General features: G+C 47.0%; 1 protein-coding gene across 6 annotated transcripts in view; it reads left to right on the top strand.

The window, feature by feature from the left end:
* Positions 1-23,649, top strand: part of EXOC6B (exocyst complex component 6B) — a 231,645-nt gene that overhangs the window by 63,424 nt on the left and 144,572 nt on the right. For 3 of the 6 annotated variants that reach the window (XM_072334650.1, XM_072334648.1, XM_072334647.1), the window contains exon 7: positions 10,278-10,349. The exons of the other annotated variants lie outside the window; for them this stretch is intronic. In XM_072334650.1, the coding sequence (XP_072190751.1) occupies positions 10,278-10,349 (72 nt within the window). The remainder of the gene's footprint in view (positions 1-10,277; positions 10,350-23,649) is intronic. 6 annotated transcript variants of the gene reach the window in all.

Here is a 23,649-nt window from a genome sequence, read left to right as displayed (position 1 = left end):
ATAATAGCAGGACAAGGGGAAATGGTTTTGAGTTGAAGGACAGAAGATTTAGGTTGGATGTGAGGGGGAAGTTCTTTACAGAGAGAGTGGTGAGGTGCTGGACCAGCTGCCCAGAGAGGCTGTGGATGCCCCGTCCATCCCTGGAGGTGTTGAAGGCCAGGTTGGACGGGGCCCTGGGCAGCCTGGGCTGGTATTAAATATGGAGATTGGTGGCCATTCCTGAAGCAGAGAGGTTGGAGCTTCATGATCATGAGGTCCCTTCCAACCCAGGCCATTGTATGAACTTAGGAGTGTCCCTAAAAGGCGCACAGAACCATTAAGGACCTTTAGAATCACTAAATCCAACCCCATCCCGTCCCCACTGTGCCCCTCAGTGCCACATCTCCATGGTTCTTGAACACCTCCATGGACGATGGCTCCCATCTGTGCATGCTGGGGAAGCTCCCTGCCGACGCTCTGCTCTGTGGTTCTGGAGCCGTAACGCTCTCATGTGAACCAGTTTATGGGACTGCAGAGATGAGAAATCCGCCACCCGATATCTACATCAGCTTGCAATAAACTTTTATTGCTCCTCCTATTTCTCACTTCTGAAGCTGGGAACGAATACAGCTTGATATAAATAATGTTCCTCAAGGAGACTTCCTACTTTTCTATTTATAGATGGTTCTTTCTTCATGCATATGGATAGCAGCTTTGTTTCCTCGTCTTCAGCAGCTTCTGTTTGATCTCACGGGTGCTCCTTCTGCATCTTCGAGGAACACGGTTCAATATTTTATCTCTCCAAGAGACTGAGCAGGGAGTTGAAAACGATTTTTGGAGTACCTTGGGTTCATTTGTATAGGATGTTTGGGAAGTTCACCTCTAGGCCTGCATGGAGGACCAGTGCGACCTGGTTTTGTCTTCATAAGATGGTAAAAACCAGAAGGTTTGTGGAAGGCTTAAGAATAATCCTATTTATATCGGAGCCAATTGGGAATGATGACATTTGACTTTAAGGCTTGTGTGTGCCACACTTTGAGACTCATTTGGGGATTCCTGTCACCTTCAGGGAGCTTTGTCCCTTTGGTATCCATTGGTATGGCTTGAGGATTAGTTGAGCCTGCAGTGCCCCGTTAGTGTCCTTGGGAAGGTGTGTGAAATGCTTCCCTACCTAATGACTGCTATTATCACCTCGCAGGCATTAAAACTTCCCCATGCATCCCAGTTTTAACTGGACTGAAGTCTTGTAGCAGGCAATGTTTGTCTCCCCGTGGTAGGGAAGGTCTCCTGATGGCTGCTGGCTCTGTTCTGGGGTGCCTTTAATACCCACGTCAGCTGCTCTGTAGGGTGGACTTCCTACATTCCTACTACATTTGGGAAATGGTCTTTGCTGAAATAGGAACAGCCTGGGAGCACTGAGGGGCTCAGAGCGAGAGACCAGCTCTCCATATTCAACCACCTAGCAAAGTCCTGTGCATTCTTCTCAATCTGACTATGAAATGACCCCAGGTATGGTTAATTCCTTTATTTAAGCTGAAGCCTTTTCTGTATCTCAGTGCCATGGGGAAAAGTGCTTTCTGTGGACTGTCTTTGGATTAATCTTAATCTTTGCATTAAAGGAAAAGTTCTGCAAATCTCATCATTTGGATGTAATGAAAAAGCTGGATGTGTAACTTCTTCAGACCCCTTCAGATAGAAGAAGTGGCAAAAGCTGTTCTTGCATAGGTCGGAAATAACCCTTGGGCTTTGGTTTCTTCCAGGTTTTATGCTGACTGAACTCCTGCGGGAGGCATTGGGGTTCAGACCCCTTGGGATCTGGTTTCTCATTAAGGCAGTTCCTTATTGTGGTGGCAGAGTAAGTTACAACATTTCTTCTGCTTGGAAGGAGTAGGTTTACTGTAGTTCAGTCTAAGGAAGGCGTGTAATTTCTCTCACTGTCAGTGATGCATGAGTTTGGGTTGGTCTTCAGGCTGCCGACGAGATGAGATGAAGTTCTGCCCTCATTAATAAAAGCTGTGTTTTGGGGGCTGGAGCTTTGCTGAGAGGTACAGTGCTCTTTGGAGGGTGGAAATGTGTCTTTGCATGGTCCCTTGTCAGCTCATTTGCTTTGCTAGCTTCAAGTTTTCCTTCAAGATACAGCGTGTCTCTGAGAAAGGACATAAAAGCTTGAACGGTTTGATCTAAAATTGCAACATTTTGCAGAGCCTAATTAAACAAACTCATGATTATTACGTAAAACCCCATCCCAGGCCTTCAAAAAGCTTTTCAAATGCCAGCACCGCTTTAGAGCCGTGCCTAATCGCCCTTTGGACGGAGCAGCGATGGGCGTCGAAAGGCAACGGCTCGGCGAGGGGATCCAGCGACCACAAGTGTTGAAATCTGCAGGGACCACGGGGAGAGCTTTGATCAGAGCACAGCTTGGGACGCGACCAAGAGCACTGAGCTAGCAGCAGTGAAGGAGGGTTTTGGAGAGACTTCAGAGGTTCCTGCAGCAGTGTGGCAGCCTGTAATCTCCGTAGAAGACTGGCTCGTTGTAATTAACAACATAGCAATGTAATCCGCATTGGGACAATCCCTTCCTTCTCCTTCTGAGACCCTCTGGACTCTTTCTGTCCTTTACTCGGTGTCGTTTCTTCCAAACTGTTGAGCAAGAGGAGGAAGAGGGCGAGATGCGGCCGCTGGGACGTGGAACGAATTTTGAGCTCTCCAAATGGAAGACATTGATGCACGCCTTGATTTGCCACAGAGGATGGTGTGGAAATGGAACTGTAGAACATAGTAGGAGTGAAATAAGTCATTACAACTGGCCTGTGCTTGTTGGGGTGCTGATGAAGAAATGGTTTTCTTCTTGGTTCTAGGCTAAGATGTGTGAAGGTGGAGATGCAACCAAGTTGGGGCACCCTAGAAGAAGAGAAGCCAAAGTAGGAGGTAGAGGTGCTCCCTGTGCTGAGTGTGCCCTCTAGGATGAGGGGCTGTGACTGCCGCAAATGGGACCAGTCCTGCTGGGTTGCCCTGGGCACAACATTGGGTGAATTTTCCCCTGGTGGATCTTTGCAGCTGTGTGGCTGCAAGATTCCTTCACGTCCTCATTTGAGAAGTATTTCCGTGCCAGCAAACTTCGCTGACTGTTGTGCTGTGTCCACTGGTTCCAGAGATGCAATCAGTGCGTTATCCACGTGAGCTTCCTTTCCTGCTGCAGAGAGGCACATTTAATTAATACTGAAGCAATTATCTTAACACTGAAGCGAGTCAAATTTGGAACAGTGTTGTTTTCCCAGTTACCGTTTGACAGACAGATGGTGATGCAGACTGTTGCTGAGGTCTTGGCTTGCCACACCTGGAGTTGTTGGCTGACAGTCAGTATGTTTTTCCCATTTGGAGGGCTGGATTTCAGTGTTCTGGGAATTAGGCCCACAGGGATGTCCAGTGGATGTTTCAGTTTGAATAGAAGAGGGTTTTGGGTTTTTCTTTTTGTTCCTACTAGGAAATATTTCTTACTGTTGCCAAATACCAGCATGCACATGAAAGTATATGTGCTACGGGGTCAGTCTGACAACAGAGAGACTGACAGCTGAACTGGGGAGGAGGCTTTCCAGAATCTAATGGAGATGGTTGTGATTTGGTAAAACATGCTGTGTCTGTGACCTTGTCACTGTCCTCAACAAATTGCTGCTTCTTTTGGTCGCCTCACGCCATGCCCAACCTGTGTGCTCTGTAAAATCATGGAGTGGTTGAGTTGGAAGGGATCTCAAAGCCCATCCATCCCCACACGTTCATATGGGCCAGTTGTACCCCAGCAACTCAGGCTGCTCAGGGCCCCATCCGTGGCCGTGGATGCTCCAACCCTGTAGGTACTCAGAACTTATTTGGCCAGGTAGATGTAGTGCTCCTGAGGCTCTGTGTTGGCCAAAACCAGAAGTAATGAGCTGCAAATGGGGAATGAGGGCTTGTCCTGCCAGCATCTCTTGTTCTGTGTGTACATTGCAGCTCACACTTGAAGCTTTTTTTCTGGGTTGGCGTGTTGACTCTTGGTGAGGGATGACTTGTGTGGACTTAATGCTGCGGTGTTGCATCTGTGATGGCAGATGTTGTTGGAGCAAATCCATGGAGGTTGTTGTAAATGGAAAAGCCAAAGGAAACTCATCCAGAATGAGGGTTAGCTCAAGGGTGATGAACGTTAGCGCAGTGCAGAGCCAGAGTTAGCTGTGGTGGTTGGTGAACGTTGGATGTCCTTCCTATGGCAGGGTGGTTGGAGATTCATGGCCCTTGAGGTCCCTTCCAACCCGGGTCATTCTGTGGTTCTGTGTGATGTGAAGTCTTCAGGGTGGAGAGGTGGGGAGAAAACTACATTATTCTTTCAGAACAACCAGGAGAATCCAGACAGCAGAGATCTATGGGTCAGTGCTGGTGGTCGTGTGGGACTTTGGTTCAGGGCTCCATCAAAGGGAGCTGAGCAGGAGTGGATGCACTTCTTCACCTCCAGTGGATCACCTCCATAGGCCAGTCAGTAGCGTGGGTGAATCCTCATGTCTGTACTGGTCTCTGATCTACTGTAAGTGTAATGCTGATGGTTATGGAGGAGCTGCAAAACCCCTCTGCCACCCACCTGGGAGCTCCAATACAGCTGCCTGCTGGTGGTGACCCACTGCTGTTTGTTCCATGTGGGACAGACATAAAAACAATGGAAAATACCCAATTTTCAGCTTGTGAAACGAGAGCAAAGCACGGTTTTGTTTTTTGACTTGTTCTTCTTTTGTCTTCCTCCTCCTTTCCTCTTTCCCTGAAGTCGGATTTTAATGTGGGACTTCAACAAGAGTCAGGACTGAGGTATTAAAGAGGTAACCTTGCATAATGCAAAGTATTTTTCCATTTGTTAGGATAACCCCCGGTTTCAGATGGACCCCCCTTCTGCAGTGCGTGAAGGTTTGGAATAACCCATCACAGCCACTTATGGAGTTTCTTACGGCTGTAAGCACCTGGTCACGACGTCAGATGCTTTCTTGGCTGTTTACAAATACTTTTCTTTCCGTTTGTGTTCCTTTGGATGGTCGGATGACTACAAAATGGAACCAGCTTTGGCACCTGGAGACCGTAATCTGAATTAAAGTCCTCAAAGGTGCAAAGTCTGGTTCAGGCTGGAAAATTTCTTCTTGTGAACAGTGATAATGCATTGGCACAGCTGCCCAGGGAGTGGTGGAGTCGCCATCTCTGGAGGTGTTCAAGGTTGTAAGTGGGAAGGGCAGGGATGAGTTGGGCTTTGGGATCCCAGAGGTCTTTTCCAACCTTAAGCATTGTGTGATGTAACTTGCGCACGACCGCTCGGAACCTTGTCTAAGTTGCGTGTCAATTAATGCATCTCTTTGGTATGCAGAATCATGGAATCACGGAGTGGTTGGGTCGGAAGGGACCTTACAGCCCCCCCAGCCCCTGCTGTGGGCTGGTTGCCCCCCACCAGTTCAGGCTGCTCAAGGCCCCATCCAACCTGACCTTGAGCACCTCCAGTAATGGGGCACCCACAGGTGTCAGTTGACCATTCCTTGACCAGAATGATTGGAGGCACATGAAGGTGCCCTCTTTTCATTGACGTTCCAACATCCTGGAAATGGAGCTAAAATGAAAACACGTTTGTTTTGCAATAGGCTTCGACATCCCGGAGACCTGAAGGGGCTCAGATGGCCTCGATGTTAGAGTGGGCCTCATTTTTGCGGCGTCTCACTTCATTTCTGCACAATAAGTCACTTTTCAGCCCTCGGACTGCATGGTGCTGGTTTCCAGGGTCAGTTTTTGTGCTCATTGGGTTTGTTGCAGAGATGAAAGAACCCCTTGCAGAGAGGTAAGCTCACTCCAGAGAGCCCTGTGCTTAATATTTGCTTTCTAGTGCTGTTACTAAAGGTTATATTTATTGGCTGTGAGGCTGAAGCTACTGATGTCAGTGTAGCCCAGTGAGCAGGGAATGAGGATAATTACCAGGAAACTATTATGTGGCCTTGAGCAAAACTGCTCGCCTGTCTTGGCTGCTCGTGCTGCTGATCTCACAAGGAGACCTCATTCCTCACCGTGTCTGAAAGGGGGAAATTGCAGATTAAGTGTTTTCCCATGTGGAGCTGAGCAGTGTGTGTCAGAGGGAGTGCTGGAGCTGCACGTGGCTCAGTCTGTCTCTCCCCCCCTCCGCCTGCTCTGCTTCCCCCTGTGCTGTTTTCCAGGTGTGATGAGGATGCTTTCAACCTCACCTTGCTCCATCCATGGTGGTGGAATGCACAGCATGGAATTCCATGTAGGGCAATGAGGAGGTGATGGGTTGGAGTCCTGGGGACCTGTGAGCCCCACCAGCAAGCAGTGAGCTCGGCAGAGTTCTTCAAGGCATTGAATGAGGTATTGGGGTCAACTGCTGGTGCTTGGTGCTTCTGGAAGAGCCCGAAGAGTTAAAGAAAACCTAAAACCTTGGGCACCTCAGCACAAGAAGGACATGGAGGTACTGGAGCAGGTCCAGAGAAGGGCAACGAGGCTCGTTAAGGGCTTGGGGAATCAGCCCTATGAGGAGAGACTAAGGAAGCTGGGGCTGTTTAGTCTGAAGAAGAGGAGGCTGAGGGGAGACCTTATTGCCGTCTTCCAGTACCTGAAAGGTTCTTACAGCGAGAGTGGGGCAGGTCTCTTCTCACTAGTGACAAGTGACAGGACAAGGGGAAATGGCCTCAAGTTGCGCCAGGGCAAGTTTAGGTTGGATATTAGAAAGAACTTCTTTACAGAAAGGGTGGTTAGGTACTGGAATGGGCTCCCCAAGGAGGTGGTTGAATCGCCATCCCTGGATGTGTTTAAGAGCCGTTTGGATGTGGTACTCAGGGATATGATTTAGCAGAGGGTTGTTGTTGTGGTGTTGTTTCGTGGTTGTTGTTTAAGAGATCGGCTACTGGTTGGGCTGCGGTTGGACTTGATGATCTTCAAGGTCTTTTCCAACCTGAGTAATTCTATGATTCTATGATTCTAAAACCAACAAAACAGAAAGAAACAAAGACTGAGCTGTCTATGGGATCTGTTTTAGGTGAACATGAGTTCTTTTAAAGGGCAAAGTTCTTGATGTATTGGCTTCCTTCCCTTGATGTCTGCAGCTGTACATCTTACCTGGTAGGTGCTTCTCATCTTGTATGACTTCATTTTTAGCAGCGGTTGCCAGCCTGTTCTATAGCCTATTTGTGTGCTGTCATCTCTTCTTATTGTTCTTTCACAACATTTAGAGGGATTTCTGTCTCATTTACTGCAAGGAAGAGTTCTTGAGGTGCAACGAGAGCCTTGAGGCCTCAGTGCAAGATTCAGCTAATTCTAGGACAGCCCTGAAAAATAGCAGCACCGCTCCCATCCCAACACCCAAACTGCTTTGACTGAAGCACCGTCCTGCACTACCATGATTAGAAACTGTGGTCTGCTTCATTTCCAGGCATCTGTTTGAGTCTCACAACCAATATGAGAGTGCTTAACTTAGTCTAACAGGTTTTCTTCTTCCCTTTTTTCCTTACTTCCTTTTTAATGGTAGGTGGGAGCTTGTAGGATTGCTTCCACTTTTTACTAAAAAAGTGGTCAAAAAATAACCCCCTTGCCATCTTGGGAGGAGTAATATATGAAAATATAGAAATAAAACTCTATGATAACTTTGAAGGCTGTTCAGGACACAAAGAAGGGTTCATTTCTTTGAAGATGTGGAAACATTGAACTGGAAACCTCAGTAAAAACCGATTGGAACAGATGGTTTATTAGAAATGCTGACTGAATGTGAGCTCCGGGTCAGGTCAGTGGTGGTGGTTGCTGAAATTCATGCAGTGGGTTGGGGGAGAATGGGGTTGGGGGGGAGACATGGCTTCTGGGGGTTTATAGAGCAATTGGCCTGAAACTGCTCCTGGTTTTGTTGCACAGAGATGGCACAGCTTGAACCTTCTTTGGGATTAGGAAACAGGAGTTACAATAAGATGCTCAAGGAACTTAATTTGTCAGAGGAGGGGACTGTAACTTCTCCTCTTCTCTGTTAGAAAAGATGGACAGGATCTACTGATTTAGTCCAGGCAACCAAAGGCCTGATGAGGTGCAGAGGTGAAGGGCATAGTTGGGCAAATGCATGGGAGTGGAGCTGTCATAGAATCATAGAATGGCTGTGGTTGGAAGGGACCTCAAGGATCATGAAGCTCCAACCTCTCTGCTTCAGGAGTGGCCACCAACCTCCACATTTAATACCAGCCCAGGCTGCCCAGGGCCCCATTCAACCTGGCCTTCAACACCTCCAGGGATGGATGGGGCATCCACAGCACCTCTGTGCAGCTGTTGCAGCACCTCACCACTCTCAGAGTAAACAACTTCCCCCTCACATCCAACCTAAATCTTCTCTCCTTCAACTCAAAACCATTTCCCCTTGACCGGCTCTTATCTACCCTTTCAAACACTTGCCTCCCCTCCTGTTTATAGGCTCCCTTTAGGTCCTGGAAGGTTGCAGTGAGGTCACCCCACTGCCTTCTCTTCTCCAGACCGAACAAGCCCAGCTCCCTCAGCCTGTCTTTGCAGGGGAGGTGCTGCAGCCCTCTGATCATCTTTGTGAGGTAGTGAGCTGTTGGAACCACCAGGCTTTGTGGTGGACGTTGCATCATCCTGGGGAAACCTGGAACATCACAATGACTTCTGAAAGCTCTCAGCTCCAGTTCAACCGCAACTGCTGACCTTGAAGTAGGCATTAATTAGCAGACGACTCCTTGTCTGTGTTTTTCAAGGTGTCGGACTATGGGATTGCTGGGATCTCGGTAGGAATAATAGATTCATGCCTCGTGTTTTCCTTCTTGTGGCAAAGACCAAATTAAATAAAAAAAAAAGGAAGAGTTTAAAGTAAAAATAAGTTGAGCTCAGCTCAGGGAGCCAAGGACTTTGGTGTTCTGATCTCACTCCGATAACGCTCGCTGTGTGGCCGGGGCAGGTTATTAATCCTTGTCAGGCTGTACCTCTTTGTCCCATCCAGATAACTTCACTCATCTAATGGGCTGACCTGGTTTTAACACGCTGTTACGGCAAGCATGTAGTAATTACAAGCTTTTAACTGCTATTTTGTTTATGACAAAGGAGAATGTTTGTATTTAGAAGAGGTGCCCAGTTTCCAGACCTACCTAGCTTAACTCCTGGGAGATGTTTTGACTCTTGAGAAGAGGATTTTTCTTGACTTGAGGCCACCGCTGTGGTACTCGGTCCCGCCAAGTTCAATGTTCTGCTGGATGGAATAAAATGTGTTTATGGATTTTGATGAAACTTTGGAAATTCTTGGATTGTTGAACTCGCTGTGTTACGGGAAAATGAATCAGGTTCTGACTCATGGATGAGGACTGACCTTGGGGCAGCGGGGAGCAGTTCGGGTTACTGGGAAAGTGTTTCTTTGCCTGGGACGTATAGTTCTTCCTGTTGAGATGTTACCATTGTTTGATATCCAGTGGTATAAGAAAGGTTGAGAGTTAATCTCGGTGCCCTTCTCCTTCTTACTGCATACATACAGTTTGTTTTACTGCCTGAACCAGCCTCTGTGCTTCATTGTTGGCTGCTTGTTGAGTCTGCAGTGAGCTTTAAGGACATCAGTTTCAATTCGCATTTGAAAGAAACATTTCCTACAGATTGCGTTTTATATTTAAGTGTTCAGGAAATCTGAAAGGTTGACAAAATAAACCCAGACAGTGCCCAGTGGGTGCTGGTCCTCTCCAGGTACGTTTGCTTCAAGGCAGAGAAACAAGCCAAGGTGTAATGCTGTTCGTTTTCTCATCCCATGAGCTCTCAGAACGTGGTGTTTCTGCAATGCTAATTGAGTGTTTTAAACATAGCTCTTAAGGAGAAACCCCTTCCTTGTACCTTCTTCATTTTGGGGTCCGCGTGTCTTGTTCATCTCTGTAACTTGTAGAGATGTGCTCAGGGATCCCCACATCCCCTTTCCGTCCCTTCCCGTTGTGCTGTGCTCTCCTCTTAGTGACTTTGCAGAGCACAAGGCTACACATTCCTCAACTGTTGCTGTTCTTTTGGGATATTTCACCTTTCTTTACTCTCCCAGCTCCTACATCTCTCCCGTGTGTGTCCTCCTGTTTAATCCTTTGAGGTGTGTTGCCTGGAGATGCCATTTCCCACTCACGTTCATAGCCTTGAGTTGTGTGAATGCTTTGATTTGGCGTCCCTGGATGGTTTCGGTGCCTCTTCCACTCTTCAGGGCTTTTGGTTTCCTGTCTGCTCGCTCCGACTTCTGTGCTTTGTTGTTGTTTCCTCCCTTTTAATGTTTGTTCCCTTCATTTCCTAAGGATTGCAGATACAATCAGTGGAAAATAATTGCCAGGATATTCTTCAATCTTCTGCTCTCTCCAAATATTAAGGTACTTTGTACTTGATACGTCTGTCCTTTCAATAACTCTTTGATAATAACATGTAACCTAATTTCTAGCCTTCCTCGGGCTGTCTTTGAAATACTGACTTGGATTCCGTGGCACTAACCTACAAATGGAAATCCATTGGCTCAGCACTTACAGCCTGCTAACCAGTGCTGTGGTAGAAGAAATCAATTAAGTTTCCCCAATGGAAGAACTCCAAACTTTCCAATCTGGTCATCTGCTGTAGCATGAGGTCTGACCAGTTCTTCCCTACTTGAATTCGGGTACTAGAACCAAACTTGGTCTGTTGGGAGAAGTTACGACAGCATTTTCGGTACTGTAGGCATTCAAGTCCAGGTTGGATAGGACCCAGGGCAACCTGGTGGTGGCTGGTATCCTTACCCATGGCAGGAGGATTGGAGCACAATGATCTTTAAGGCCCATTCCAACCTAAGCCATTCTATGACACTAAATTCCAACTGACTGTTGATTTCTTCATGTGTCTCTTGCTTCCCTTATCACTTAACTATGCATCTTAACACCAGATTCTTGTCTGCTGGCTTCAGTCCTTTTTTTTCCCTGCTTATTCCATTTGTCACATTGCTGTGTTTATAGCTTTCCTGACTTCCGTCTGACCAGGTTGCCTTTTAACTAGCACGGCCGCCTTTTTCCACTGCGGCTTTTTGAGCATCCACTTAAAATGTTCTTGAACAATTTTCAATTAGTCTTCATGTTGTTCTGATTACGTTCTTTTTTCCCAACTGATTCGGCTCGTAATTGTTTACAGATTGGTGAAACCAGCCCTTTTAAAAAGTGTACATATGTCTGTATATACACGTGTATGTGTGTACAGTTGGTGGGGCTCATGTGTTTTATTCCTAATTTTGATATCTTTTTGGTTACTTATGAATATGTGCATGGTGACATGGAGAGGCTGTGGATGTTCTGTCCCTCGAGGTGTTCAAGGGCAGGTTGGATGGAGCCCTGGGCAGCCTGGTGTGGTATTAAATGGGGAGGTTAGTGGCCCTGCCTCCAGCAGAGGGGTTGGAGCTTGATGATCCTTGAGGTCCCTTCCAACCCAAGCCATTCTGTGATTCTATGATGCTCTGCTGAGGTAGAATCTGTTGTGATGGGGAGAGTGGTACAGAGGACCAAGTCCAATAGTAACCCATGGCAGAAGGGCAAGTGGGGCTCCCAAGAGCCTCTTCCAGCAGCACAGCCTGGGGTTGACATCCCACAGTGAGTGTCTTTCTGGAAGCTTCATGGTGGGTAACTCTTGGTTTGGATGAAGCACTCAGCATGGGATGTGCTGAGAAGCTCTGATGGGAGGAACGTCCCATGTTACCCCTCCAGTGACCTTCTTGAGTTGGATTGGAACGATCAGCGCCGCAAATGTAAATGATCAGCAGTCGGGTTCCAGCTGCAGCTGGTTAATTACCCGTTCACACAATGTGTTGTGAGGGGTCATCTGTTTCCAGTTTCATCGTAAACAGAAGTAAATGTTGAGAACATATTTTTCTACATCCAGTTTCACTTGTTGTGGATACTTGAAATAGTTTGCAACCCACATCTTTTGGGTTTCGAGGAGGGCTTTTGGCCAGAGAGCCTCGCGACCATTGGAGATTTTTTGTTGAGAAGTGCCCTGGAGGTTGCATTGTAGGGACTTTCCTTATGCAAAACATAAAAGTGCTTTTTTTTTTTTTTTCAAATGGTAACCATATTTTTCATTAAGATCAGTTGGAGTCTCAATAAACAATCGACTCCGAGAATTTTCCAAACCTTTTGCTGAGAAGCTGTTTCTATTTTTAATGAGTTTTTTCAAAACGGGTTTTGTCTTCAAATCCCGGCTCGGCTCTTGATTTAAAGAAGCGATCTGGTAAATGAGAAGAAAGGCACGAGCATATAGCTCTTAATTACGACATAATTAGAACCTACTGGAGATTTCCGTGTTAGAGTGATTCTGGAGGGCTGAGCAAGGAATCCTTATCACTGGGGCTTCTTTTTGTCGCCAGCTCTCCTCAAAGCCCTCTCAAGCGTGTTTGTACATTTGTTTTGTATGAATTGAGAGCTGCGTGTATTGCAGAGATGCCAGAAACTCATTTAATAGCTGTGAGGTACCAAAATGCCTGGTTGCTGGACATCAAGGCACAGTTTCAGCCTTGTAACAGCCATAGTATTGCCATTTTGGTCCTTTTTCAGTGCCTACTTGCTACTTGGTGCAAGATTTATTTGCTGTTTTGATAGAGAGAACGGCCTCACGTTGCACCAAGTTGGATATTGGGAAGCATTTGTTATCAGAAAGAGTGATCAGGCCCTGGAATTGGTCACTAAGTTCGGGTTGCCATCCCTGGAGGTGTTCCAGAACCACGGAGATGTGGCACTGAGGGACGTGGTCAAATGTGTATGGTGGGATGGGTTGGGGTTGGGCTTGGGAGTCTGAGAGCTGCCTTTAATATGGTGCAAGTTGGCAGAAGAAGATGTTTTGGTCATGCTAAGGAGGTCTGCTTACTTTGGATTAAGAAACTTACTGCATGATGCTTCTCCAGCTTACTGCATTGCTATGTCATTGGTCCCTTCCAGATGACAATAACATAAATATGCCCTAACATATCTGTATTTTTCTTACTCCTAGGAACAGGCTATCCTGAATAACCAGGCTGTGTTTAGTGCTCATAAGGTCTGAACTTGGGGCAGACATCAGCAATAGTTCATCGTTCCCCCCTGTGTCTGACATCATTCTTCTCGCAGCCTCTTTCTGCTGGTCTCCTGGGGCTCCTGGGCACTCAGCCGTGGTGCTGAGCAGATGCAGTGTCTGCAGATAAGGATGTGAAATTTCTATTTGATTTCAATGTGTTTTCATGTTTCTTGAGGGACATGGATGGCAAAGCTCCTTGCTCAGGGCCCTCAGCTGGTTGCAACATGTCACGTATAGGTCTCTGCTCAAGGGTAAATGCCTGTAGTTATTAATGATATCTGTAAGAGGGTGATGGTCCGCTGTGATCAATTTTAGCTTTCTAGTGAGGACCAAGCTCTCTTTGTGATAGGAAAGTTTGGGGATCTTCCCCAATACGCTGTGCTTAACATCCCCTACCTCCTACCACCTGTCCTTGCTGGTGGCTGGGAGGTCTGTAGGAATTCCTGTTGGTCTTCCTGGAGTCTTTTTAGCCCTTGGGTGAAGTACAGGGTCTGAACTACTGAAGTATCACTGGCACCCATCGCTTTAGCCAGGCTAAGCTGCCTCTGGCAATAGATGCATGAAAGAAGTTTTGCATTTGTGTTCAGTGCTGGGAGGACAATTGCTTTTCTTTGCAGCTCCTGCTGGGCAGTGTTATCTTCCCTGGCCCTGTAAGTCGTGGGCATTGCAGATTTCCAGCAGACCTCCCACAGTCTGGCTGCTGTGTCAAGAGCCACCGAAATGCCTTTCTTGGTGGCTCGTTCAGAAGATGAATGGTGTTCTGCAGTTTGTGAGCAAGTTTGGTGAGTTCTCAGGCTCTGCCTTAACTTCTTTCCCTTTTCAGCCTATGTTCCCTTTATTGTTTTTCCTCTGAAGCCTTTACACTGGGCAGGCCTGACAAAATTAGGAATTAAATCTCTGCCGAAAGCCATACAGAAGAACAGAGATCTGTTTTGCTTAAAGGCCTTGGGAGGAACCTGAGTTGGCTTCTCCGACAAGATTGGGATCTCTTTCACCACATCTTCATGTCTCGTTGCCGAGTTCTTAATCATGTCTTGCTGAGGAGACTGAACAATCTTCTGAGACCATCCTGATGCTCTATAGCCATTTCACATTTTTGTTGTTGACTTCTGTAGAGGATAAGCATCCATCAAGAGAACTAGAGCTTGTCATTGTTTCATGAGGGAGGGCAGTAGCATTGTTAAAGCCCAATAGGAACCCTTTGGTACTGAGAGCCTTCAGGGATACATGCAGATTTACACTCCCTTCTAAGGCAGACATAGCCCAGAAATCCCTTTTTAAATCAGAGGATGCAAAAATTGTTTTATCTTTGGTAGCTTTTTCCAGAAGACCTGCAGAGCTGGTACGTGAGTCACAGCTTCTCTGGGTCTGGGGTTACCATTGCAGCCAGTTGTTGTTGTGACTTTGTGATAGAGCAGCAAAGCTGAGCTTGAAGGATGTGGGTCCTAGGGACTCTTAGTTAGCAGGGTTGGACATTGTGAATGGCTGTTGTCACCTTTGCTGGAGGAGGGAGGAATGAAAAGAGTTCTTTATGTTGCTATAGAGAAACAGATTGGTCCCAGATATGGTGGCTTCAGGATTGTTGGGAAAGTAGGCTTTGTTTATGGCAGCAAATTGAGAGTTGCATCATTGGCCATCCCATGAAAGGTTGGCTTGGGGCATGGGAATGGCTTTGGTCATGGACCAGATATACAGGCCCCCCACGACGTTCCTCCTGCTTCAGGATCTGTTCCTAATCCAGATCCATGCAACTTGTTTACCAAAGTCAGTTACAGCTTGGGTTCAGCAGAGGATGCTGCCCTGTAGAGTCCACATTCCCTGTGGAACTTGTTTCCCTACTTACCCACACTCGGGCAAATACTAGTATGGAAATTTCCTTGTACAGAGGCTCAGACCATGTTGACCCTCTTTCCTTCATAAACTGCTACCTTTTCAAAGAGCCACAACACCGTTTCTCCAGAAGAGGGTATTCCAGTCACTGCTGGTGTATTACATTGGCCATCTTCATTCTGGGATTCCCAGCTGGGGTAACTGGATGATGCTCAGCTCTTCCTTCTGAATGAGCCTACTGCAGTGTTTAGGGAGCATGGATGGATCCTCATGGTAAGCTGCTCCCTTACATAGCTCTGCTCACGGCTTTCCCAGACTCTTTTCAGCTTTCAGTACAACATTCCCTCGTCGTGCTCAGACATTGCCTCATTTCCTCAGCTCAGCACCTCGGTCCCTCCCACTGGATGGAGACGCTTCTCCTTCCTCTCCTTGGAGAACACAGAGCTTGTTCAGGTGGTCTGCTTGTCTTCCTCAACTACAGCTACCACTCCTGGTTGGGTTTTCTTCTTGTCTTTCGTCTTTTTTTCCCCCTCTTTCCTACACACTATCCATTGATGTGTGATGTGTGGGTTCACGTAGACCACTCAGAATTTCCATTAGTTTGCCACATCTCTCACAGCAGCACAACTTTCTTCCTTTGGCCCTGGCATCGTCCCCACTCAGCTCAATGCACACTAAATGGGGCTGCAGCCTCTCCTCTTGGGGAGGGTTTATTGATAACTTCCCACAGTAGCACTTCATAAGCACAAGGACTCTCGCTTTCCTTCTGTTTCGAATTTAGCAAGCTGGAATTGAACTTTCCCTCCCCAATTAGGAGCATGGCCAGCTCCATCTCGCAGCTCTCTGTTTGCAGGGGTTCATGGACAACCTTCCCATGGTCATGGTCTGGTTTTGGGTCACCAACCCTACCCAACAGGCATCAGGTGTGAGAAAGAAGGGGACAGGCTCTTCAGAAAATCTATTGTGGTATTGCAAGGGGGAAGTGGTTTCAGACTGGAAGAGAGGAGGTTTAGCCAGGATACGTGGACAAAGTTGTTGATGCTAAGGGTGCTGAGGCACTGGCACAGGTTGCCTTGAGAGGTGGTGGGTGCCCCATGGAGACACCAAGGTCAGGCTGGACGGGGCTCTGAGCGCATGATGGAGCTGTGGGTGTCCCTGTGATAGTTTTTGAGTTAATTGCATGGACTTGTTGATCACGTCCGTATTGAGGGCATCCTCTGTGGGGCAGGATGTGAATTCTGACTCTGCTATGTGGGATCCTGGCATGGGAAGCCCTTTCCCAAAGCAAGTTTGGGAGACTGCCTTCAACCCCAACAATAATCATTGGGAAGAACTTTCTTTGAAGTGCTTTAGGTAAATGTTTCTTCGTTAGAGTTCCGAGAAAGCTCTTTTAACATCAGTCTGTCTCTGGGGTCTACACAGTGGGTTCCTGCAACCAAACATGCTGTTTTTGGGAAGGATAAAACCTCAACAGCACAGCTTGAAGGTTTTATTATCTCACACGTAATTGTAATAACAGGGTGTAAAGGAAAATCCTGTGCTGTTGAATGTCATTTTTGGCTATAGAAAAGATGCGTTATCCTGAATGTGAGCATTAGTTCTTTTCTTCCTCCCCTTCATCCCCATCCGCTGAAGAAATGTTTGCATTTTTTAATGCAGGTAAAATACCTGGAAAAGTTCTGATTTATTGGAAGCCGTGGATGCTTTTCTTTTCTTCCTTATTTCATTATTAGCCCTATGAGGAGAGACTAAGGAAGCTGGGGCTGTTTAGTCTGAGGAAGAGGAGGCTGAGGGGAGACCTTATTGCTGTCTTCCAGTACCTGAAAGGTTCTTACAGTGAGAGTGGGGCAGGTCTATTCTCACTACTGACTTGTGACAGGACGAGGGGAAATGGCCTCAAGTTGCGCCAGGGCAAGTTTAGGTTGGATATTAGAAAGAACTTCTTTACAGAAAGGGTGGTTAGGTACTGGAATGGGCTCCCCAAGGAGGTGGTTGAATCGCCATCCCTGGATGTGTTTAAGAGCCGCTTGGATGTGGTACTCAGGGATATGATTTAGCAGAGGTTTGTTGTTGTGGTATTGTTTTGTGGTTGTTTTTTAAGAGATAGGCTACTGGTTAGGCTGCGGTTGGACTTGATGATCTTCAAGGTCTTTTCCAACCTGAGTAATTCTATGATTCTATGATTCATTATGGAGGCGGTGGAGTCACTGTCCCTGGAGTTGTTCAATAAACATGGAGATGTGGCTGTTGGGGACATGGTTCAGTTGGCAGTAGTGGGGATGGGTTGGCGGTTGGACTAGATGGTCTTGGAGGTCTTCTCCAACCGTGATGATTCTGTGATTGTGTTTTACCCTGAATGGTGAATTCCTCGCTTTGCTGGTAAGGAATGCTCACAAGTAGGAATGGTTTGAATCTGAACTGGGGAAGATCAAACCTACCATTTCCAGCCTGGATCCTGTGAATGAGCGCTTGGTTTTTTGAGCCCTGCAACATGAGGAAGCGTTTGAAGCCTCCTGCAGAATAATATGAAGTATTTCTTTTGCCTTTCCTCGTCCTCCTGAAGATTAAATGAGCCATCTTCTACTGTTCCTTTTCTTTCCTCCCTAGAAGCAAGATGAGAACCCAGCCTGCTTTACAAGGTGGACGTGGAAAGTTTCTATTTCGTGTAAATAAGTGTACGGGAAGGGCTGCCCAAGGTCCGTGTTTCAGCCTAAGGACAAAAGCATCAGCCAGGCTTTCGAGGCGTATTTCTGCAGCGTGATGCTAACTTTTATTGCGTGTTTTTAAAGCATGGCTGGAAAAAGGAAAGGAATCAGACGTTTTACTAGCTGCACACGGAGTTGGCTCTGGGCTGAGCAGGACCTCAATTAGTGGAGCGACGAGTGAAGTCAGTGTCTGCCTCCTCTGGGACTTGGACTGAGCCTGAGTCTTTCACTTAATCATTTATAACTAATTGCAGTAGTTCTGCAAAGTCAAGGCAAATCTTTGGAGTGTGCTTCTACCGAGCAAGAAATGAGGAGCACATTTTTGCTTTTCATAGTCTCCCAGAGCAAAGCAGGCTGTGCTGCTTCGTTGGTGTCAGACATGTCAGCCTGCTTTGAAAAGCAAGGCGTGCTGTCAGCTCTTTGCAGAATCACAGGGATGAGAATGGACTTGAAGAGATCATTGAGTCCCCCTATAAAGCAGTACCCTATAATAGGTCACTAAAGTCGGTGTCCAGCTGGGTCTTGAATATCTCCATAGACAGAGACTCTATCATCTCTCTGGGCAACCTATACCAGTGCTCCATCACCCAGATCATATAGAAGTTCTTCTGCATGCTAGTACAGAACTTCCCGTGTTCAATTTTAGGGCATTGCTCCTTGTCCTATTGCTGTGCACCACAGAGAAGAGCCTGGCCTCATCCTTTTGCCTCCTATCTTTTAGATACTTACAAATGTGTATCAGATCCCCTCTCAGTCTTCTCCTCCCTAGGCAGAACAGACCCAGGTAACTCAGCCCTTCCTCATACGGGAGATGCTCCAGGCCCTTCATCATCTTGGTGTCCCTCTGCTGGACTCCTTATAGGAGATCCCTGTCCTTTTGGAAGTGGGTAACCCAGAACTGGACGCAATATCTAAATGTGGCCTCACCAGGGCAGAGCAGAGAGGGAGGATCACCTCCCTCACCCTTCTGGCCACGCTCTTTGTAGTGCACCCCAGAATCCCATTGGTCTTTTTGGCCATCAGGGCACACTGCTGCCTCATGGCCAACCTGTTGTCCACCAGGACCCCCAGGTCCTTCTCAGCAGAGCTCCTCTCCAGCAGCTCATCCCCCAACTTTTGCTTGGGCTTATTCCTCCCCAGGTGCAAGACTCTACTTTTCCTTTTGTTTCTTTGGCTTGGTGAGTGGTGATGGTGCGTCATGCAGTGACAGCTGGATTGCACCGCAGTTCTGCAAGTGCTCAGAATCTGTAGCGTAGCTCATCAAGTAGGTCAAGGTTGAAGGGAGGAGGTGTGTGCAGGTGGTGGAGGTTTGTGATGTGCTTCTGCAGGCCCAGATGCCCATCATTGGAACGAGACGTTCTGTGGCCTGAGCCTCCAATCCAGTAATGGCTCTGGCCTTGACGTGACCTGCCAAGCTCAGAAGGAAATTCTATTTAATATTTCTATTTCTATTGAAGTATCTCCAAAGTGTTTTAAGAACAACAGCATTAAGCATTTGGGAGATGGGAGGATCTTTCTTTTCCACTTTGCTTGGAAAGGGAAAAAAAGGAGCTTGGAATTTATTTCTAGGGTGAGAAGGCTCCAAATCCTTGAAGGTTTTCTGATTATTTGCAGCAGTCCTCTTTGCTTCTAACGTGGTCTCTGCCAGTTTGTGCTAGGTTGAAAAGAGGATGGTTTGGGGTTCTTTGGGTTTGTGTTGTATATACTGAATAGTGAACTTAAGGACCATTTTAGTAGATGATTGCTGGAACCAACGAGTCAGCATAGTTGTAGAATCATAGAATGGCCCATGTTGGAAGAGACCTCAAGGATCATCAAGCCCCAGCCCTCCTGCTGCAGGCAAGGCCACCAACCTCCCCATTTAATACCAGCCTAGGCTGCCCAGAGTCCCGTCCAGCCTGGCCTCAAATACCTCCAGGGATGGACGGGGCATCCACAGCCTCTCTGGGCAGCTGTTCCAGCACCTCACCACTCTCTTTATAAAGACCTTCCCCCTGACATTCAACCTGAATCTTCCCTCCTTCAACTTCAAATCATTTCTCCTTGTCCTGTTGTCATCTACCCTTTCATAGAGTTGACTCCCCTCCTTTGAGGGGTCACTGGGTGTCCATGCAGAGCTGAGGGGTTTGGTCACAGCTCAGCAGGGACTAGAATGGGAGACTCAGAAATACAACTGTAGAGTTTTTCCACTCTGTTCTTACTGAATATCAGGTATCAATATCAACAGGTATGGTTTTGGCTCTCCAAAATGTTTGGTCATGACACATGGTCATGCAATGATTGGCTGCAGAGTTGTGTTCTCCACTGTGGGTCATTAGAGGGCATAAGGGTATATAGATATTAATAGCAAAGGTTTTTTGGGGGTGTGATTTTTCCTTGTATTCACAGCAGGGATCCACTCCATTTTTCCTCGCATCCACTCTGGGCAGCGCGGTTTTATCCATCTGTGCTTTGCATGGTGAGAAGGGGATAAGAGAAGTGTGGTCACTGATTTTTGGGGGGTTGTCTGTAGTCATCCTCCCGTTGTTTTCCTTTCTCAGCTGTCCCCTGTTTGCATAAAACAATTCCAGTACTGTGGTTCTGGGATGAACTTGACAGCTGCTCTGTTAGAAGGGAACAAATATGTCTGTAACAATACCCAGGAGCTAGGATAAGTGTTCTCCTCTCTTCTCCCAGTAAGAAATTAAATTTAAATGACTGGGTATGACTTAGTTGAGCTCCAGTGCTTCACTTTCCTCTGCACAAAGCCCTAACCAATAACTTTGCGGTTACTTCTTCCTTTTGGAAGGCGTCTTTGAAGCTGAACTGTTAGCACATTAATGCACATGCTTATCTTGTCATAAATGCATTCTGCAAAACAAGATCAGCATATGCGTGTAAAATCCATGTCAAATCCTGGATCAGCACAGGAAAGCACTGGAGGATGGGGGCAGGCGGGTGGCACGGTGTGGGGCTGCAGGGACTGAGCTGTGTCACCATGGCCTGCATGCACCCATCCTGCAAACCCACATCTGGGAAATGGCAGCTCCATAGGGCACGCTTCCCTTCACCTGTAGAGCTTTAGAGGTGACCACGAGACAGAGGAGCTCAGCCCTGTGTACAGACCAGGTTGGGTTCCCAGCAGCTCCTGTGATCCCAGGTCCCTGGAGGAGAAACATCACCCATCAGCTGAGCTGTAGCACGGCTGGATCTGCTCTGCCCCAGCACAAGTCATCCCCGTCCCTCGGGTGAACAGCCTCATATGGTCTTTTTGCATTACCACATGCCACAATGCAACCGAATGATTGGTTGTGTTGACTTCCATTGACTTTTCCCTTGATCTAAGGGCTGCAAGCTGTGTCTTGCTACTTACCTGCACCCCTTGCAAAAGGCAGGAGCAGCCCTGTTAACTCCATCCAGGAGCACAGGTTAGTGGAACCCTGCTGAATTTTGTCCACGCCGACCTCATAGCAGGGCTGGAGAAGGAGGCACTCCCCAGTTTTCCCCATTGGTCATCAGCAGGTGGAGTTACCTACAGGACTGGTGAGTCAGTAGGATCAGACCAGTGGGGCCACACATGTGCCACTCGCTAGGAGGGGACCAGGAGGACCTCCCAGCTCAATGGAAAGGCCCTTTTTTTTTTTGTAATTTAAAGCTATATAAATCAAAATTGGAAGGGGCTGGAGGGAAGGTGTGAGATTTTTCTTGTGTTGTTTTTTTTTTTTCTTTTCCAAGAGTTAACTTTTTTTATCCTTAATAGATTTATAATATGCAGGTCCCTTTATTTGTTTCTGTAAAATTAACTAGTAAATTTAAAATGGAAAAAAAATGCTAGTAATAGGAACCAGGCTATCTTTGCCAATGCTGAAACGTTGCTGTATTTATGAAAGGCAGACGAGGGCATTTTTTCCCTCTGCCAGGTCTTGTGCCGGAGTGCCACATGTTGGAAGGTTATAAAACTTTTACTAACGAGAAGTTGGAGGAATGCTGACTTTCTAATTGCACTTTTTTGGGGGTGGGGGGGGGGAGGTACAGGCTGCTGTTTGTTTTGGTCTTTAAAAGACAAAAAAAAAAGTGAATTGTAATTTTGAAGTCTGCAAGTTTTAAACGTAGGCGAGCGGTGTGGGAAGGGTCTGGTACCCCGTAGTTAGAAATGGGGCTGGAAAGAGCTTCTGAGCGTTGAATCCTGCACGTTTCAGCTCAGTCAATGGGGGTTTTGTCCCTTGCTTCTGCTAGGAGGGTATTTCTTTGCCAGCTCTGTAAAGCAGTAACGTTGGGTTCCTGCTGGGAGACCTGGTAGAGTCTTTGGATGGAACCTCAGCCCCAGCACTACGCTCCTGTAGATACCATAGAAGCATAGAATGGCTGGGGTTGGAAGGGACCTCAAGGATGATGAAGCTCCAACACCCCTGCAGCATGCAGGGCCACCAACCTCCTCATTTAATGCCAGCCCAGGCTGCCCAGGGTCCCATCCAACCTGGCCTTGAACACCTCCAGGGATGGATGGGGCATCCACAGCCTCTGTGCAGCTGTTTCAGCACCTCACCCACCACTCTCTAGGTAAAGAACTCATTGTAAGGAATATCATTGGCCCTACAGATTTCTTGAAAAGCAGGTTGTTAGGCAAGTGTAATTGAATTAAATGGATTAGCTCACAGTGAATGCTCCAAGAGGGATTAAAGTGCTGAAGAGCTTTGTGGAAAATGGGAGTCTCTTGATGTCAGAGGGATTAAAGCTTCTTTGTGCAGAGATGGGTAGTTCCCATTCCAGAGAATTCCAGTGTGTGTTTCCTTCTCTCTCTTCTTTCTTCTCACTGTCATGGTGTTTGTTTGTTTTTTTGCTATTACTTCCATGCTTGGAAGGGTGGCAATGGTGAAATTTTTTGACATTTCATTCTTTAAATCTAAACCATCACAAAGTGCTTTATGAGGATAAGAAGCAATACTCTGGGAATTGGGTGTTTTCTTCTCCTTCTGGAATGTTCTTGTATTGGAGGGGTGAGAAGTGGGGTTAGGGCTTTGAGAAATGCCTTCAGCTTGGGCTCCTCTCATCCACCACATGTTGCTGGGAAGGAAATTTGTCACCGACGCGTACCGCTGACTCACAGATCCCAGTGATGACTTCAATGAATTCAACTGAAACCCAACAGAAATTGCATTTCCAACAGTATCTGCAGGCAAGATGGGCTCATGTAATACATCACGTCTCCTTTGGCAGGTACTGTGGCCAACCGCTTCAATCCAGACTAGCGGGTTACTCTAATCCTCATGAAGGTGCCGTAATGAAAGCAACCTGTTGGGAGAACACGTAACCCTTGCCATGCTGTTAATGTTGGTGGAGGATGTGAACACTCCAGTTCTCATTTAGGGTCCCTGCTCGGGGATTTTGGAGGAGCTTTCGAGGTGCCTAGATTCCCAGAGATATGTGTTATGGCTTTGTTATGCTGATTGCAGGCTTCTGGGCTGGGGATGTATGTTGTTACCATACTATATGTTGTTTCCATTGCTTGCTTTTTAGCTGGGATGTCAGGGATGGAAAAATTCTGATGGAGAGAAAAAGGCTTCCACCAGTTGAACTTGGGAACTGGATGCTATGTGCATCAGGCAGCAGAAAGCCAGCTCCTGTCTTCTGGCTATGGCTGGCTGCTTGCTGAATGTGGGAACAACAGCCTTGGTGAGGCCAATGACTTTGTAGGCCAATGACTTTGGCTTTGTAGGTTTATTTTTTGTAATGCTTAGACCAAACATTAAGCATTAACTGGTGGGCTCTTACTGCGAGGTTGGTGCTGTTGTCCTGGCCAGCAACTTGCAAAACAGAGCTGTAAAATAGGTGGTATTCTTCCCATGTTCGTTTATATCTGATTTATGCCTGGTACTCATCTATAGGGGTACGATCCTGGCTCTGTGGGGGAAGTAACAGTGTTTTCCTTGGGTTTGGTGGGGCCAGCACTCTAGCTCTGGCATTGGTCTTGTTGTCCTGGAATCCTGTTGGGAGAGGGAAGGAGGTCTGCCTGGGAATTAGAAAGAAAGAAAATAAGAGGAGTTTTAACAGTCTCTTCATGCCTCCATTGATGGCTCTTGTTGTCTCTGGAGGGGTT

The sequence above is a fragment of the Excalfactoria chinensis genome, chromosome 4 (assembly GCF_039878825.1).
Source record: "Excalfactoria chinensis isolate bCotChi1 chromosome 4, bCotChi1.hap2, whole genome shotgun sequence".
NCBI classification, from domain to species: domain Eukaryota; kingdom Metazoa; phylum Chordata; class Aves; order Galliformes; family Phasianidae; genus Excalfactoria; species Excalfactoria chinensis.
Note: the sequence above shows the minus strand (reverse complement) of the source record. Positions and strands in the feature narration are given on the sequence as shown.